Source organism: Astatotilapia calliptera, chromosome 6, assembly GCF_900246225.1.
Source record: "Astatotilapia calliptera chromosome 6, fAstCal1.2, whole genome shotgun sequence".
Taxonomy (NCBI): domain Eukaryota; kingdom Metazoa; phylum Chordata; class Actinopteri; order Cichliformes; family Cichlidae; genus Astatotilapia; species Astatotilapia calliptera.
The window spans coordinates 29,887,016-29,905,934 of record NC_039307.1 but is presented as its reverse complement, the minus strand read 5'-3'; the positions used below and the strand labels follow the sequence as shown (position 1 = coordinate 29,905,934).

The 18,919-nt window shown below is 41.4% G+C and overlaps 2 protein-coding genes across 2 annotated transcripts; both read right to left on the bottom strand.

Annotated features, from left to right (window-relative positions):
- Nucleotides 1–250: 250 nt before the first annotated feature.
- Nucleotides 251–10,072, bottom strand: smcr8b (Smith-Magenis syndrome chromosome region, candidate 8b). The gene is made up of 6 exons (XM_026171580.1): nt 9,204–10,072; nt 6,371–6,783; nt 4,595–5,328; nt 3,729–4,190; nt 2,890–3,391; nt 251–2,072 (listed from the first exon to the last, which is right to left on the bottom strand). The coding sequence occupies exons 1-6, from the start codon at nt 9,387–9,389 to the stop codon at nt 1,634–1,636; spliced, it is 2,736 nt and encodes a 911-aa protein (XP_026027365.1). The 5' UTR covers nt 9,390–10,072; the 3' UTR covers nt 251–1,633.
- Nucleotides 10,073–11,035: 963 nt separating this feature from the next.
- mief2 (mitochondrial elongation factor 2) lies at nt 11,036–18,604 on the bottom strand. Its single transcript, XM_026171577.1, has 8 exons — nt 18,426–18,604; nt 15,363–15,522; nt 14,618–14,783; nt 14,430–14,521; nt 13,780–13,956; nt 13,517–13,680; nt 13,136–13,288; nt 11,036–12,719 (listed from the first exon to the last, which is right to left on the bottom strand). The coding sequence occupies exons 2-8, from the start codon at nt 15,498–15,500 to the stop codon at nt 12,209–12,211; spliced, it is 1,401 nt and encodes a 466-aa protein (XP_026027362.1). The 5' UTR covers nt 15,501–15,522; nt 18,426–18,604; the 3' UTR covers nt 11,036–12,208.
- Nucleotides 18,605–18,919: the final 315 nt, after the last annotated feature.

Here is an 18,919-nt window from a genome sequence, read left to right as displayed (position 1 = left end):
TTTTTTCCCGAAGTCGCAAAAGTATGACGTCACAACATTCTGATTGGTCACTTGCAATGTTGATCCTGGAACAACATTTTCATGATGGTCTGGGAACAACACCAACACGAGGATATCAGATCAACCCTACTACTCACCATCTGATGACAAGAGACTTGATATTGATTCACCTTTTTAATGTTCGTAAAATGTTAATGTTACAGTTATAAATAAAAAGACAGTTTTATGCATTAGATTGCTGAATCACTGCTTGAATACAAAATGATTTTATTGTCTCCACAGCAAGATAAACAACAGTACAAGTGTCAGAGAGAAGGATGTTGTTGCTCTGTCATTTTATAAAGGCACTTTATTGTTTCAAATAGTGTGCTATATACAAAAAAAAAAAAAAAAAATCCCGGTTGGATTAACGGGCTTTTATGGAGTTCTAGTTACCACAGTAACTGATGGTGTAATGTGTACTTTTATAGACAAAAGTAAGGATTTTTTTTACAAAAACGTTATAATTTTTTAATTCTAAGGAAATCCGTGGTTCCTGGTGCAGAATTGAATCTGCGCCCACAGTGGAAAAGAGGTACCTGAACCATATCAATTTAAAAAAAACAAACAAAAAAAACAAAACAAATTTGTAAGTGCTATGGACTGTTTCTGCTTAATTTGAAAAAGGAAAAAAAAAATCCTACAAATTCATAATCGAGGGATAAAAACAGGTAATTATCTGGTGTTCATGCAAGCTAACCATTTTGGCATAATAATGCCAACACTATAAATCCATTATCAATTCAGCCAAGAAACATTAGTGATCAGTTCACTCCCTGGCTTCTCCAGCCTGCACATCAAATATCCTTGGGCAAGATACTAAACATTTGCCCCTGCTGCATCCCTCAGTGTTTGTGCAATTGTGTGACAAGGCTCCAGTATAGAAAAATGCGCTTGTTTGAATGAGGCTTGCAGTAAAAAGCACCCGAGTACTCAGTTGTAAAGTGCTTTAAAAGTACACATACCTTTACACCACACACAGCTTTTACAAAACAGTGCACACTTCTCCACCAATGCTTCACTTGAGATTTTGGTGATGGGTGATTCAATGTAATGCACTACCTGTCTGTTCAAACAAAATGGTACTGATCTTTCTGTTTAACCTTTAGCAAGAACCCATTGACATCCAACAGACCTGCAGGTTTACTGCATGGGCCGCATTGTCATTAATAGTCGTAGAATAATTATAGGCTGCCAGTTATTTGTGACTATCAGACATGCTAAAGGCAGGGTGACAGGTTTTTACAAAGTAATGATGTAATGGACCTACATGTCATGTGGATGTCCTGCTGTACTCTATAGTAAACAGTACTCTATAGAGGTTACAGGCTTGCTTACATTGCACAGTGTTCAGATAAGGCTCAGTTTTCTTAAATTACAAGTTCATGTGTCATTAAGTGATAAGGCTGCCAGCATGTGGAAGGGTTTTGGTGCCAAGTGAGGCACTAGTGCAACGATGTGACCTAAATCTATATTTAACACTGCACATAAAAACATTTTTTTTGTACCGAAATGTTCACAGCAGCAGTTGATCAAACCTAAAAATTAGAGAAACATCTAAACATTCAGGGTTTCTTTTTCTCCGTCTGGACGCCTATGATGTCATTGTGTTTCTGTGCATTTGCACTGAGCTGTAAGCAAATCTTAACACTGGAGGTCCACGTCCCGCATACCGCTGTTTAATGAGATGAGACAGATAGCTCATCACTCTCAAATCACATTCGCTCACACCTCGTTCACACCAGGAATCCTCTTCTGTGTTACCCTTCTCTTTAGCAACGCATAGATTTTTAAAAAGAGGTATAAAAGTGTGCACCAGTACGTGATTGACCAGCGCAGCAAGGCAGCTCTCCAGATGCTGCAGGTAGGTGATGCCCCGGGTGATACCAGTGTGAGGATTGGCCAGTCTGCTGAGAAGAGAACCAGAGTAAGACGGGCACCGCAGCGTCCTCTGGTCGAGGTCCAGCAGAGCCACATAACGACTGTAGCGACTCAGAGAAGGAAGGATGGTGGAAAAAGAAGCTGAGGATGATCTGGTGCAAGAAACCATGACATGGATGTGACATTAATAAATTTCATTTATGACCTGAAGCTGAAGAAAAAAAGAAAAAGAAATAAGCTGTAGCCTTCTACACATGTCAGTTTACTGTCATTTCGGATCAACTTGAAGCTACCTAGACCCATAAACTTAGCAAGTAAACAATGAAAAGCATAAACCTCAGCTGCTCAGTTTGTAAAGGTGGTGACAGAACTTAATGTTTCCAGGTCTGACCAATAACTGCAGTCATTCGCCTTAAATGGCCACCTGATTAAAAGCGTTTATATACAGTTAAAGCACCCAACTTGACAGCAGACAAACATGTTTACAGTCTGGGACAAAAACTTTTTGGCTAATGTCCCCTCCTCGCTCATTACAACTGTAGGGAGGGTCATACTTTTTAAATTTCTCTATAAGATCTCCAGTTAAACTGTATTTGGTTTAAAGTCATGCATTATTAATGGTTTGGCCAATTTGAGGGCTAGTGGATATAAGCCATAGCTGCCTGCTAGCTCTAACCTTAGCTCAATGAACTGGACATCTCATCGGTATGAGGTTGCTGACTTTTAATTACCTTAATGAAGTTACGAAACAAAAAAAGCAGGACTTGTAATGTATTTTAACAAGTCTGTACTCTGGTTTTGGCGAGTGAAATATTATTTTATTTATACGTTAGCAGGTATCTGGTTAGTGCTGACCAGTAACCTAGCATTAGCCACTAGCCACCCTGTTACCGAAATATTTACTGCCAACTCAAAAATAAATGCATAAAAATAAACAAACAAAACAGCAGGATGGCAGATAGCCCTCACCTGTACACTCCCATCAGTCTCCAGGTGAGCAGGTCAGTCAGCTGAAGGGGCGTGGTCAAACACATCTTCACAGCACTTCTATGAGGACCAGGAGCAGGCAGGAAGAGGGTCAGAGCATCCACCGTCTTCCTGACTAGGTTCTCATCTCCTCCGATGACAACCAGTGGCCGGCCACTCAGGAGACAGAACACTGCATGCTGGGAGAACGAGTTGTGCTTGATAAACCTGAGGGCTCTGAGTCCAGCCTTTCTCCTCCTCCTCTTATCCCAGCAGATGTTGCTGTGGATATTTTGAATGGGGGATGGGGGCTCTGAAGATTCAGTGAAACTGATGCTGCTGAGTGTTGACTCCTCATCAACACTCAGCAGCCTCAGGGGAGGGCGGGGGGAAGACCAACGATCCACCTCGGCCATGTAGGAACCAGGTGCAAAGTTCGCATTGTCCTGGGGCATCAGCCGCACCTTCTGGTGAACCTCAGGTGAGGGCTTCATCGCTTCGTCAGCTGTGGAGTAATAACAATATTTTATATGTTTTAAAAAAAACTACAGTAATCAGCTACTTTCCCTAGCAGTTAAGCGCTTTATTAAATGATCAGCTGTTATAATTTTAAATTATGTCAGAAGAAAAAAAAACCCCAACTAAATTTGCACTAAGCCACGATTACAAATGCATATTTTCCACATTTTTAAAATAGCTTCTCATTAATTTCTGTGTTGCTGCAGATTTTATTTAAAACGGATAAAAACCATACCGACAAAGTGAATATATGTTTTTCATAGTTTTATAGCATGGATGTAATAACGAGAGCTTGAGAAATGAATAGTTGCACAACGTGTTACCTTGCAGTAGTTTGGAGGTCTTCTCTTCACTGTTGTCTTTGCGAAACTGATTCATCTTTATGGCGCCTGGCTGCTCTTTGATCATGATGTCATCAGTAACCATTGTTTGCTCCAAAGGCTCTTCACTTTCAACGCAACACTGATCTTCCTCATCAGGCCCATCATTTTCATCCTCGCCTACTGCAGCAGGTGCATTCAGTGTCTCTTCCTCTTGGAGGACTTTGTAAGACTTATCCACCATCTGTAGTTCTTCTTCATTCTCAAAGCCGTTGCTAAGAGGCTGCAGCTCTGCTTCCTCCTCTGTGATGGCGGTGAGGTCTTCGGTAAGGATGGATTCTGTGGTGCTGAGCACTTCAATGCTGTCCTCGCTGTTGGCACGCTTTGCATAAGCTCGCGGGTGTCTGATGCCAGTGTCTACTGCTGCACGCCTGCTGCAACTCTCTGTCATTCCGACTGGTGTGTCTGTGGAAGAGAAAGGTTTTTGTTTCATTTTTTTAATTTTAAAATAAGCATTTAATCTCACTAGATATGTAATGAAAAGCCGAAAGACTTTTTTTCATTGATATTTCTTTAAACCATCATTTGTTGCTTAAATCCCAGACATCCACACAGGAGCAGAGGATCAAATGTTCAAACTGAGTCCCTGTGGTATTTAATTAATATAAGACAAAATCAAACATGTCAGAGTTTATTGAAAGCCACCCAGTGGACCCGATTAGACCTTTGGGTGGGCCGGTTCTGATATATTTGGCACTCTTGATCAACAACCAGACACTATTTGTTATTTTTGTTCTTATATGAATTGACTAACAAAAATACCCAATCCGCCAAACATTTATTTGAGAAATGTTTCCGCACTGCCGTACCTCTGCTGTCGGCGACATGCTGCGTCATGTACGACTTCTCAGTTCCGAGCACTTCGATGCTGTCACTGCTGCTTACACTCCCCGTCATCTCTGTGCCAGGACCAGGACCAGGGGTCAGTGTATGTGCTTCTGCTGCCTCCAGTTTGATTGGGATCTCCTCCACACAGGAGAAGAACGACTCCATGCTTGGTGGTTCTGGCTGAAACGCCCCGCCAGTCCTCTTACTCCCCATGTCCTTCGGCAGCTCCACCTCAGTGCCCTCTTCATCAGCATCGTCCGGGCTCCATAGCTCAAACAGGAAGTTGGTGAGTGTTAGTCTCCTGGACAATGATTGTGTGGCATAAGTAGTTCGCAGGACACTTCTGTCACCACGGAGACGTCGCTCTGTGTCTTTGAGCCGGTCCTTCGTAAGAGACAGGTAGTATTCGTTGCAAAGCTCCTCCAGTGGCTTCAGGTGGTGCTCTGACTTGCAGGAGGGGGTGGAGAACGAGAAGCATGGCTCAAAAGGTGGCAACAGCAATGGATCCGTGAGAGAGGTGGCTGGGTCATAGGGCAAGAAGTCGGGCTGTTTGAGCTTCCTGTTTGGGTAAGATGCGACCTGACGAAGGAGCTCTCTGTGATTTAAGACTGAACGCTCCACAGCTTCGAGCTCTTCACTTTCTCCTTCAGATTCTGTCAACACATTTACCGTTGTCTGACGTTCTGCGTCCTTACGAAGGGTCAGCCGTCTGTACCTGAAACACAGGCAGTAACATGTGGTGAGCAGCCCTTAATTAACTAACAGTGGTGTCACAGTTTCAAGGCTGCCATGAACTACAAACTTCTGGGAAAAGCTAAATTTCTTGAGAAGACGAGCCACAATCTTAGCCAAAATAATCTTCTGTTTCAAGCACCCCACTGGCTTTCAAGTGGGGTGCTTGAATCTGTTTGTATCAGAGATTATCAAAAGTCCAAAATAAATTCAAGTTTGCGCAGCTGAATTTTGTTTTTTAAAGTCATTAGATATTTTTGCTGTACAATCGTCCACCCTGAAAAAAAGAACAGTTCAAAGAAACCATTAAAAGTTCAAAATTACCATGACAACCATGCCCAAGATACTTCTGAGTCTACATTTCTGAATACACACTTATGTGGGTTTATACATGTTTTTTAAAACATAAAAGCATCCCTGAGATTTGATGACTGAAGAGCTGTGTTATAAGCAAGTGAGTGGATTTGTGTAAACGTAAAAGATCCTACATTAAAAATCCATTTGATTTTTAGCTGGGGGATGCAGTTCTTTTAACAAAAAGAAGGTTAAAGTTAGCAAAAGGTTATCAGGGAAGGCGGGGCCTAATGTTAGACCTGCTAACCAACCCTGCACATTACAAGTCATTACTAGTGGAAGGTGGTATCCAGCTCCTTCCTCTTTCAGGTTAGGCTTAGGCTTGAGGCTAGAAATTCAAAGTTACAGTGAAATTATCACTAAATGCAGCTGTGCCAAATAAACAAGAGGCCACACAGGAGGATCTGAAAAATAAGAAGCATCCTTTTTGATAAATGAAGTGATGCTTGAGCTTGTGACTGCTTCCTCTTTAACAGCTTCCCCTTTTCACCACTGAGATAGAAATTGAAGCATTTTCACTCTCTTCAGGCCGTCTTCATTATTCCTTCCAATTTACGCTCTTAATCTGCTCAAATTAAAGATATTTAGAAGTAAGTGGCTTGGATATTTTAGTACAAACAGTTTTGCACAGAACCGTCCAATTTAATCAAAGTAAAAAGTGCTGCTCTTACTCGAGCTCCTGTAGTTTTCTCTGCAGCTCAATAGAAAATGCTTGTCTGTTTCCCGTCTTGAGGCTTTCAGCTGCCTCAGCGAAGCGTGTCGATAGCTCAGAAAAGTTGTCCATCAGCTTCACCTGGTCCGAGCACACGTAGGCCATGCAGAAAGGGCGCACCATCCCCCGAGCCTCCAAGTCGTACAGCGTCAGGTGATGAACATATGCAAACGCATTCTCTGCTGAATCTCCCAGGATTACTTTGGAGTCCTCGCTGAAGTTGAGTCGGGGGCCGGGAGAGGATGGAGGGGTGTGGCCGGGGCCAGACGCTTGGTAATCCACAGACATGATGCGAACAGAGAAGTGGTTGAGGTCAAATGACCCGAGGACTCTGGAGTCCTCCGGTATTGTCAGCACAGGAGATGGACCCACCTGGAGACACAGAGCAGGGGGTTTGTAGAGATGTAATCAAATCAGTCACTAATCATCTGGCTTTAATTTTAGATTTGTGGATTTATTTAGGTAGTCCAAAAATCACAAACTTGATTCAGGGGCTTTTTACCACATATGGAGCATACCACACCCTCTGTTCTTAGAGCCTTAAATAAGATGAAGAAAATGTCTACAGAAAAGCCATTCACAGTCATGAGAAAAACTCAACACACCCCATGACTTAATAGCTTGTAGAACCGTCTTTAGCAGCAATAACATGAAGTAATTATTTCCTCTATGACTTTATCAGTCCCTCACACCATTATGCAGGAATTTTGTTCCACTCTTAGCAGCATTACTTCAGTTCATTGAGAATTTCAGGCATTTGTTTCTGCATAGCTATGGTAAGGTCCCATCACAGATTTCGATTGATGTGCACACTTTGACTGAGCCATTGAAACAGCTTGATTTTTTTCTGTTTTTTATTCGTTCTGTTGTAGATTTGCAGCTGTGCTTGGGATTATCGGCCTGTTGCACGATCCAGTTTGCACAAAGCTTTAGCTTTTAGACACACAGCCTCACATTTGACTCTAGAATTCCTTGATATACAGAAGAGTTCATGGGCATCTCAATGACTGTAAGGAGTCCAGGTCCTGTGGCTGTGAAACAAACCTAAATCACCACCCCTCTACCACCGTGCTTAACAGTTAGTATGAGGTGCCCTGTGTTTGGTTTTCTCCAAAGATGGCGCTGTGCATTATGGTCAAACATCACCATCCTGATCTCATCTGTTCAAATGTCCCAGAAGTCTTGCGTTTTGTTCAGATTAACGCTAACAAACTTAACAAGCTCTGCTGCCATGTTCTCTTTAGAGAGAATAGCCTTTCTCCTGGCAAAGCTTCCAAACAAGCAATACTTGTTGAGTCTTTTTCTAATTTTACTGTCGTGAACTTTTAACATGCCTGAGGTGCAAACTGCCGAACGTGTATCTGTATGATACCGCTGGGAGCAGACATCCTAAAATGTACTTGTTTACAAGGGGCGTCCTTATAAACAGAAGAAAGCTGTTTTCAGATGATTTTTATGCTTTTTCAGAAATAAAGAATGATGACAAAATTAAGACTAATATTACCATAAATGCTTAAACCTGGTTTCTCATTTGTTGTTTTTGTTTTAATATTATGTCTTTACTTGCCTTTGTGTATTCATGTCATGCCATGTGTTTTATTCATCCTTCATCACTGAACCCCAGCAATAATAATGGATTGGATTTATATAGCGCTTTTCAAGGCACCCAAAGCGCTTTACAATGCCACTATTCATCCATTCGTGCATTCACACACTGGTGGAGGTAAGCTATGGTTGTAGCCACAGCTGCCCTGGGGCAGACTGACAGAACCTCTGGCCAACACCAGTAGGCGGTAGGGTAAAGTGTCTTGCCCAAGGACACAACGACCAGGACAGAGAGCCCGGGGATCGAACCAGCGACCTTCCGGTTACAGATACGCAACAATGTGGGAAGTTGCACTTGCTAATTTATTATTTGTAACTTTTTGATTCGGCGTCCCTCTATGTGAGAGGTGGCTCGTTTGTGTGATTGACTTGGAGAGTATTTCCTGTTAATCATTCAGTAGTTCTGTCTTGACAAAAAGATCTTAATCTTAAAGAGACTTCCTGAATGAATAAACGTCAACTCACTATCTGCTGCAACACAGTGATGCATAAGTATCTAGAAAACAGCAGGAAATATATTGTTTGTATTGGAGTAAACATGGTTGCACTGTAGAGAATGCAGCCTGATTATATGTGTGTAACAAGTGATTCCGTGCTATTATAATACCTATGCACCTTAATGCAGATAAAGCAGGGTTATAAACCTAGGCCTGGATTGGCTTTAGCTTTCTTCTGGGAATTTATAAATGTACTTAAACTTTTTTTTTTTTTTTTACAAAATAATCTTTAGCAGATGGGTTTGCAATACTTCAACACCTATTGTTTCTGAAGGAGAATCAGTAAATATGGGGGTCCAACTTTGGCGTATCCCATTTGACACTTTACAAGCTCCATATTTGTATTATTTAACTGTAAAATAGCTTCACATAACAGTTCAAAATAATCTTTCATTATCCTACACTTGATGTAGTCCCTCAGCTCATACCATGATTGACTGATTGTGCATAAGATGACCATATTAAAGCTACCCCTTCTCCAATGCCTCATACACCTTTATATCAAGCACACGGGGATTACCTGCAGGTGTACTGACCCCATTATTCGAAGCTTTTTTTGTGTTTATGAGAATCCACCCTGTTAAAACTATATAGACAGAAAATAACCCCCCAAAAACATGGGATCCCGTTTAAAACAAGTGCGATCACAGTAAGAAACCAGCAGTTTTTGTTTGAATGAAGCAAACACACCTGCTCTGAGAACTCAGCCACCAATATGAAGTCTCTGTGAAACTGTGCTGCTGTGCTCCAGGGATGAGAAGAGGGGAAGCGAGGGACAGAGAGCTCTTCAGGTAGACCCTGAGCCTCCTGCTCGTCTTCCTCTCCCCCAAAGCCTTCCGTGCTGGTGAAGGCCAGCAGGTCCGGTGACCCGATCATCTTGACTCGGTGAAGGGTCAGCCCCCAGGAGGGTATCAGCGAGTACCTTTGATCTACTCCGCAGGGGAGGAAGAGTAGGCTACGGGCTCAAACACCGCCATGTCGCGGTGCCGCCCAGCCTACAGTCCGTGAGTCAGCTGTTCACACGGGACCCAACAACAACCGCTACCAAGGAGGCAAAAAATAAATAAAAACAGTTGCGCAATTTTTTGTTGCAACAAAACTATAATGTTATTGAAAGTTAACCAGATTGAAACTTCAATGTGGGTCCTCCTAACCACTGCGTTTCAGCGCAAACAAGCGGCGTTTCCACAAACACGCAGCACAGAAAAGTCGACGGAGAAGCGAAAGTTCCCTGCGGGCTCAAGTCACACGGTTTGCTGACCTTCTCCCGGGATACGTGTTCCTCTTTTTCTCGCAATTAGCAAGCTAACTTTGAGTCTAAAACATGTGCCTCGCTGTCACATATCTGACCTGTGCCTCTTTGCAAATATTTAACCTTGTGACGGGCAGCCGCAGGGAGAGACGCCGAGACGCTCCCGTTCCTTGAGACGTCAAAGTGGGTGCTTTTAATGTGAAGCCCCGCGGGAGGTCCGCACTGCAGCAAGACTCGATAATGAACACTTCCGGTCACTGGTTTCAACTCAAGAGGGCACTTACAGACAAATACAAGCTGCAAAATAAACTCACGTGTTCATGAAGCTTGTCATTATCGGTGTGTGGTACAGTGTTGATTTAACGCTCTGATTGTTTTAAAGCCTGAATTATATTATACTAACCAGTCATTTTATTTATCTGTTGAGTTTATTTGAATGGAAGCACACTTTTTTTTACTTAACATGTCTACACAATAATGCAGTGTCTTTTGTTGTACTGTCTACTGCGTTTTTTGTGTGTCTTTGATATTTGGCTGGTTTTAGCCAAATTTTGTTTTCTAATTTTGTGTATTTGTCAAAGGACTTAAAGGTCTTACATAAATAATGTTTATCACTATTATTACTCTAGTTAATTGCATCACACTACACCCAACACAAAACACGGCTGAATCTGAACAATAAAACTAAGACATTGCATTAGGTTTAGAAAAGTATACGTAGAAATTAAAATAGAAGTCAGCTTGCTCATATTAGAAATACTACCTTAAAAACAGAGGATCGACACTTAATTTGACTGAAGTAGTTCAGCCTACAGAAACCCTGTTAGAATATATTTGTTTTTTAATCCTATTAAGTTCAGGTTCTTTTGGCACCAAATCTTAGAAACAGTTCCTACCACAGGAAAACCCTAACAATCAGATGACCCCTTATGAACAAGTACTTGGCAACAGTGGAAAAGAAAACCTGCCTTTTAAAAGGAAGTTGGTTAAAAACACAGCATAGCTTTATGCTGCATAACTAATGGAGAGTTGTTTCTCAATTTTATCAAAAAGACCATATGAACCTGAAATAAGTCTGTAGTTTGAAAGCAAAGTGCTGTGTTGGGGTGATATGGTACTATGAGGTCTTTAAGGCATGATGGGACCTGATTATTTTATATGTGGAAAAGGATGTTCAATTCGTTTCTGGATTTAACAAAGAAACGAATGAAATAAAAGACAGGTTAATACATAAGAGCATGTCAAATTATTTCAAAGGACACCTGTTATGTTTATTTCCAGCTCCATATTTTTATTGTTTTACTGGAGCAGCTTTGCATAACACACAGGTCAAAATTATCTTTATTTAATTTTTTCTGGGCACTGGTGCCGCCTCCAAGTTCATCCCTCTTTAGTCCCTTATCCTTTAAATCCACCTTTCTCTTAAACCAACTTTCTTCTGAGGCTGCTCCTCACAAACATAGGGTTTGAACCACAGGTGAGTGGGCTTCAGTGCTCACAGCTCGCTGAATGAATATATTGTAAGAGGCCTAACAAGCAATGGTTTGAGGTACCCCCATGACTCATTTGAAATTCACAATACATGCCACCTTATAGGTTCATAAACGTAAAACACTTTTTAATGTAACAAAGTTACAGGAATCTAAATAAAAGCTTTTCATTTTTATTTGCAGTTTTGCTGTTCACTCACAGAAAAACTATTTCTCTTACGACCATCAAAGCACACAATTAAAATATTCCCACCACATTCACTCTGTATTTAAAAAAAAAAAAAAACTGCATAAAATCATTAGGAAGGTTCAAAGCACAATTTAAAGGGTTATTATACCCAGAAACGACTCACAACAGACAGATGACTAAACAAGACAAAGAAAAATGCTCAGCACTTCAAACCATCATTATATTTAAATGTTCACAATGAGTTAAATAAGCCCAACTCAGATACACTGGATAGTGCAGCAACAGCTGGTGGTTTTCATCATGTTATTATTGATCTGCATAGAGAACATTTCAATGATCTAAGAAGATGATTCGGGGCACACACCGTTAATCAGAGGATAAAGGAACAAGCCATTCTCCTCTTCTGCTGTTGATATATTGAGCTGTGTAATTGGGAAAGATACCACACAAATCTAAAGGTCTGACACACCATTTCAGACATTCTGACAAATATTTTTTCAACTCTTTGCCTGTCTCTTTTCCTCAGAGTGCCTTGTTTAGCCTGATTGGCAAATCTGCAGCCTCCTTGTAACGTCTCCTCCACCAGCGTAGACATCAAACCATGGTGCCTGCCATTATGCCACAGCAACTGTGCCCTTTTCATTTGTGTCAAATATGGAGGCGCTAGACAAGGAGCCTTGAACCAGACATCACAGATAAGATTATTCCTTTGATCTCTGCATGTCAGAGCTTGAGAGAACTGACATGCTGTGGGTGTGCAGCGTTAAATAAGCAGTATTTCCGGCTCTGACACAGCACAGTAGAACATGAAGCCCATCTGGTCCACCTGGTCCTCTGACAAGCCGCTCAGCAGATTGACGGCTGGTTTAAAGTAACTGTGCAGCGCCCCTTGCTCGAGGTAGCCAATTAGCTCTGTGATACATTGTTGGAATCTTACATCCAAGCTGGTCTCGGACCAGTCGCTCTCGGAGTCGCTAAGGTGCAGGATGAGATTGGCCAGCGGGGTGGCTTTGAGCGGTCGCAGGGCAGGGTTCTGTCTGCACACCGCTTTGAGTATTTTAAGGGTGTGTTTGCGGTAGCCGTTGTCGGCTGCATCAAGCTGAGCCAGACGTTGAGTTTCCCACGGGTAGACAGAGAGATGCCAGGCGTTCACCCAAGGAGATGTAAACTCTGGCTGGGCGGTCAAAACCACATCGCCCTCGCTCAACAGAGGCAACATAGAGACAAACAAGGGCTGATAGTCGCTCTCTGCTCCTTCGACTGCATTTCCAGGCCTGCAGCATGACAACAGAGGAGTGTCAGTTCAATGCAAACAGACATTTCTGTAGAGTTTATTATTTTCTTAGTTATACCCATCACTCAGTTTGTTAGTATGTTTGTTGGTTAGATTACTCATAAACTCAGGTTTGAATGAAAATTATACTGAGGGTGAAGCTAGGTCTATCTTGCATCAAATATAAATATTTATAAATATTTATACCTTTTGAGCGTATATCACAAACTAATCTGGACTAATACATCTTTCTAGATCCAGAGACTCATTTCAAGAATGGTGTGTGCGCTTCGTCATACAATATCAAACTGTATTAATTAAGTAATGTCAGCAGTGAACTATTAAATACAACATGTTACTATTTAAAAAACAACAACACAATTTTCAACAAATCAGCAGTTAAGCATGGGCACACACCGGATCTCCAATCTCAGGTCAGGTCCTCCTAGTACAGGTCTGACGACACAGTCCAAAGTGCTGCTGATTGACGGCCAGTTCACAGTTTCCATGACAGCCTTACTGAACATGTTCACAACAGCTTCTGCAGACAGATAGCCGCCCACCAAATACCTGCAAGACACAAGTAGAGACCCTTGTTTCATCCATTTAACAGCGTCTCAAAAACCCCCAAATTCTATTAATTTTGCTTCTAAAATGGAAAGTGGAGGCCAATACACTATATTAATATGCTACACATAAGATAAGATAGAACTTTATTAATCCCTCGGGTGGGTTCCTCTGGGAAATTCGACATGTGTTTGATTTAATACAGACATAAAAAAAATGTGTGGTGATCACCTGTCCCAGTAGCTGCGTCCTTTGGGAAAATATTCTAGATTGATCCGTCGGACCATCCAGCGCAGAGGATGTGTGAGCAACGTTTCCTCTCCTGGGATGAGACGCCACAGAGAAGACTCCAGCTGTAGAGGCACCAGCAGGCACGCATGGTCTGCACTGACCACCTAAAGACCAGCACATAACAAAACAATTCCAAGATGTTGCTAGACAAAATCAGAGGCTCGTTTCCCCATCAGCGGGAAATATATTTCTGTTGTGTATACCTGCAAATCATCCAGCAGAGAACCGCCGAGTGTCATATCACCCAGAGGCATGTCTGGGTGACGGCTGTGCAGAAAACCTTGGATCTCAGTGCAGATGTCCAGAGCCACAGACTGAGCCCTCTGCACCTCCTGGGGAGAGAGCGCCGCCCTTGTGTGGTAGTACTGCTGCAGACGCTCCTGAACAGTTCACATAATTTAAAATCAGTTTTAATACTCCCTACTTTGTTCTAACACATCTATTGCTATTTATAGTCATCATGCAAGGAAACTCCCAAAGTTCATACTGCAACTCTTGATTTGACCATTTAAAAGCACTGCTAACATTTACTGAAGAAATTATTATCTTATACTAATTTCTCTGCTTATGTGGATGTTATGCACAATACCTCAGAGCAATGTCATGCTTATCTGACTTCTTCTGTATCTTCTGCTTGCCCAGCACACACTGTTTTTTGAATTGGCAGGGCTCTTGGGGCTCTGTCAGCCTAATAGTGCATAATAAATATGTATCCCCTAAGCACTGCACTTAACAAAACATGCTGGACGCGCATACATAAATGAGCCAACAGCAGCAGAGGAACTACAGAGCAGTTGCTGAGACTTCATATTCTCTCTCTTCAAGGGCTCAGAGGTGAAGTGTCAGAGTGTACCTGCAAAGTCAGGGCGCACAGCTGGAGCCTCTTGGACTTTGACTCCGGTTTAGTCTGCACGTCCAGCATCTGAGGCTGCTGGCAGAGATCAGCTGAGTGAAAAGAGAACAGCTATGATATAATAACAGAAGGTGTCACGCAGGATACGTTCTGTGTATTTGTGTGCCCACTTTCAGTCGCTCAAATACCTTTCTGCTGTTTGGTTGCCTTGGTGACATGCTTCATCACCACACCCTCTATGCCCTTCCTGATGAGTGTTGGGGAAGCAGAGACCAAACTCAACTCCTCCCAGCTCTCAGCCATCTTCTGCTCCACCTTTTCGTCATCTGCTGCGCGGCCTGCGCGCTCTATCAGCTGAATGAAAACACTCATTGTCACAGACGTGCAGCCATGAGTACACTCCACAAATACAATTACATACACCATCACAACCCACAGGCAAATAAACGTTGATAGACAGAACCATCCTCAGGACCTGTGCAGTCCAAAGTGCATGTAAGATGAGGGTGAAAGAATCATAAGAGATTATAATATTTAACACTGACGTAAAAACAGCAAAGAAAATGGGGAGAGATGCCATAAGGCATGATTTTTAGATCCATGTGTAATAGTGCAAAATTCAGATTTTGCACTATTACTTTTACTTGTTTCATCCCTTTTGCAACACAGTTAAAGTACATTAAGTAAAAGTACTCATTGTGCATAATGATCTTTTTCAGAATCACATACATTATATTATATTATTAGATCAGAATTTAAAATTATTGTTACTGGCAGCTACAAGAGTGATGTATAAAGGCGAGAAAAGGCAAAAATGATGAACAAATGATGAGGAATCTGTCATTCATCCCTTTAGATACACAATATTTCCATACTCACTGGGCTTGGGAAAGATGTTGTGATGTGGTACTAACAAACTCAAAAAGCACTCACCCGTTTCACTGCCAGTGTAGCGATCCCCAGCAGAGCCGCACCTCCAACTCCCAGAACCAGCCGGGCATTAGACAGCAGAAAGTCAATCACTACAGCGATGCCTTCCTCTCCTCGCCTCCGACTGTTCTGGAAGTTCATCTTCTCCTTTTTCGTGGTCAGCCTTTGGAAAAGGAGACGGCATGCATTTGGAAGAGCAGAAGGCAACACAAGATATGACTGACTGTCAGATGGAAAACAACATTTTGGGGGTTTCTCTTCGTTTAGAAATAATTGTATGCAACAGCACTCTAAAGTGTTGAAGTCTGAATAATTCATGAAAGTGGAATAGTGTGCACAGCAACATTTCTATTTAATATGATGAATAACTTCACACACATCGAGCAGAGTATTCTTCAAAGATGTGTGGACACATTAAAGAAATAAACTGAAGCTTTTATACCTTGAATGAAGGGCTTGGTTCTTAATCTTTCAGCACTCTTTATGTCAATACTTCTACGAGCCACAGAGTATTTCTTAGAATGACAAAACCTGCTCTCATCTTTCTTAAAGCAGCATCCCTTCCCAGTTAAAGAATAACTAAACATGTCAGAAAGTGCTGGCAGAAACAGTGTTACATAAACAAACATGGCTATTATTGTTAGCGGGAATCCTGACAGCTCAGTTTTGACATGCTTCAGAATTGTCACTGAGTTAATAGTGATGTAGTTACATGAAGAGAGCTTCACAGACTGGTGTAGCTGACTACACCATTCAGGGCTCTGCTCACTGCTTTAGTATCAGGAACTAAATATGTCTGCAACGGTTGCCTTGAATATGGTGCAACTAAGGTCATATTTAGACCTGAAACAGCCACAATAAAGGTTCTGTTTAAAAAAAAAGTAAGGATCAATGTCTGACATGCATTCGCCTAACTGGGCTTGATACAACGATATTCCTTTCTTTTTTCTTTCATAGCTAGGTGTTTTAGAAAGGCAAGCTAATTTAAAGCAGACTTTTGTGTCATGGTCTTTTTCCACAGGTGTAATCAATCCCATTAATTGCGCTCCTAAGCTCATTACAGTACACCAGCCCTTACTGATGACACCTGGGATTTTCCTGTTGTGACACATCAGTCTGTTGGTAAAACATCCCTCCCACTATGAGGTCTATGATCCAGTGCACTGCAAAACTTCAGTTAAGGAGCTTGTTTAAGCTGATTGTAAGCTTCTATAACTGAACATGACAGTGATAGAAATGTATTTTTAGTTTGTACAAAGCCGAAAGTTTGTTGAGCTTATCGCGTTTAGCTCCAGATGCCTGATATCCACAAATAGCTATAAGATATTACTCAAAACCATTTCAAACAACTCTGTGTCCTCGCTCCCTGCAAGAGGCACAGGGTCCCAAAACCAAAGGAGCGCTCTATTTATAGACCCGGTGCATCCCTGAGTCATCTAGTTACAGCACATACAGCATGGAGGTGTCACTTTGACTATCAGAACAGAGGTCACTGTTCTGTTACCATCAGGTCAATACTTACATCAATATCCTGATTGCTGTCACAATAGTGCTTAATTATACATATATACATATATATATATATATATATATGTTACAGACACATTAGCACCACCATCAGCAGCAGCAGGATATCCTACTAGACTTCAACTGACAGAGGACAGGCAGCGCTCCGTCTTTGCCGACATTCAAAAACAAAAACAAACTCTACATTTAATAGCTGTGAGTGTGTGTGAATGGGAGGTTGTAAAGTTTTATTTTTGCCATTTTCACTTTAAAGCACTGCAAACCTGCACAGATTCTTAGGTTTTTATCTTAATATATATAAACCTGCCATTGCCATTATATATGACACTAACAAAGACATTATACAAATAAAATGCAATTTTCTTCTTTTCCATCTGTGTGATAGATTACTGACCAAATACTAAACATATCACATGGCAAATGTAGAAAGGGCAAAGTTAGACTTCTCCCACAGGATTAAAGGATTTGCAGTTTATCCTGCTGACTGGACTGCCAGTATGTTCACCGTAAGAGTACTGTGGAAAAGTTTCTAATGTTAATTGACTTCATAATAAGAGTAGTAAACTGAAAAGAAAAAATCTTGGTGTGCTGATCTTTTGCCCTTAAAACAAGCCTTCAAGATATTTGGCATTTTGGAGAATTCTTCTGAATGTTTAATTTCTCTCAGAGTCAACTGTCTTTACATGAATCCAAGATGCTCTGATTCTGCTGCTTGCTAAAGAGAGTTCTTTGCCTGTTTTCATGTGATATCACGATGCAGAACAGTGCAATGCGTTCTCAGCATTTCACTGACAATGTGTTTGGACCAAATTAGTCAAGTTTGCAGAATGTGGCTCCAGACTTTGAGGAACCTTAACCATGCTTAAGGTTTGATTAACCCCCTGTTTAGTCCGTTTCTTTTATCTGTCTCTTGGTGCTTTTGAGAAAGAGTGTGGAAAGCAGGTCATGACAGAAGCATATGGTGTTGTTTCAACTTTTCTTACTCCTCTTTAACTCTCCTCTTCAGAAACAACTTTTAGAGTCTGCTAATCACTCACCTAGTTTTATCTGTTTTGTTATCTTGTTTCTGTTTTTACCTCCAAATAATATTATATTATTGCGGTTACTGCTTTAGTCATGCTCTGGGTTATATCCAAACGAACTAATTGCTTGCATAACTGGTCCTTTAACAGCCTCCAAATACATTGCTGAGGCATTTTTCCAAAGGGAGACTTGGAAATTTAAGAGAGGAGACTTCAATTAAGTGTTTCTGTGAAACATCTGGAATCACTCAAACTTTTGAAGGTCTCACTACTAACGAGTTGTGACAGTATTTTAGCGCCGACCTCCCCTCTCATCTCTAGCCTTACAAAAACAGTCGAAAAATACGTCGACGGAAACGAGTAACATACTGACAGACAGTAAAGTTACACAGCTGTCCGAATAACAACGCAGACAAAAACAAAGCGTTTCTCATTGTTAGCAGCTAGCCAGCTGGTTAGCCTTGTTAGCAGTCCATTATATAAGTTATCTCTCCACCCTCCTGATAAATATGCTTACCACTCAGTGCGAAGAAAATGTGATATTCAGGTTCAGAACCATTGGAGTTTGACAGAACACGTCTTTTGATGCTTTTTTGGCAAATAAAAAAAGCCTGTCGACTGTCGTTTGCTGCCATAAGTATGCCATAAACAGTAGCTAACAGCTGGTGGCTTCTTCGTCTTTTTTTTAAATTTCGGATGATAATCATCGTTAAAGGTGCATTAGCGCCCCCTGGTGACGCTCTGGCACAACAGACCTTCAATAACTGTCCGGCTCTCTTCTGTACAGTTGTTCTAACTAATCGGGTTATTTCTATACATTTATCTGAATTTCCAAAAATAATGTAACAAATACATATATACACACATACATATATATATGTGGGCAGCTTTTTTCCTTTTTGTGGTTCTCCCTTTAAGTTAAATCATCACTTAATAATTAACTATTCCAAAGCTATAAGATGAGATTTCAGTGAAGATGAAAGTTCTCTCCTACTCAAAGTGGCTGACAAG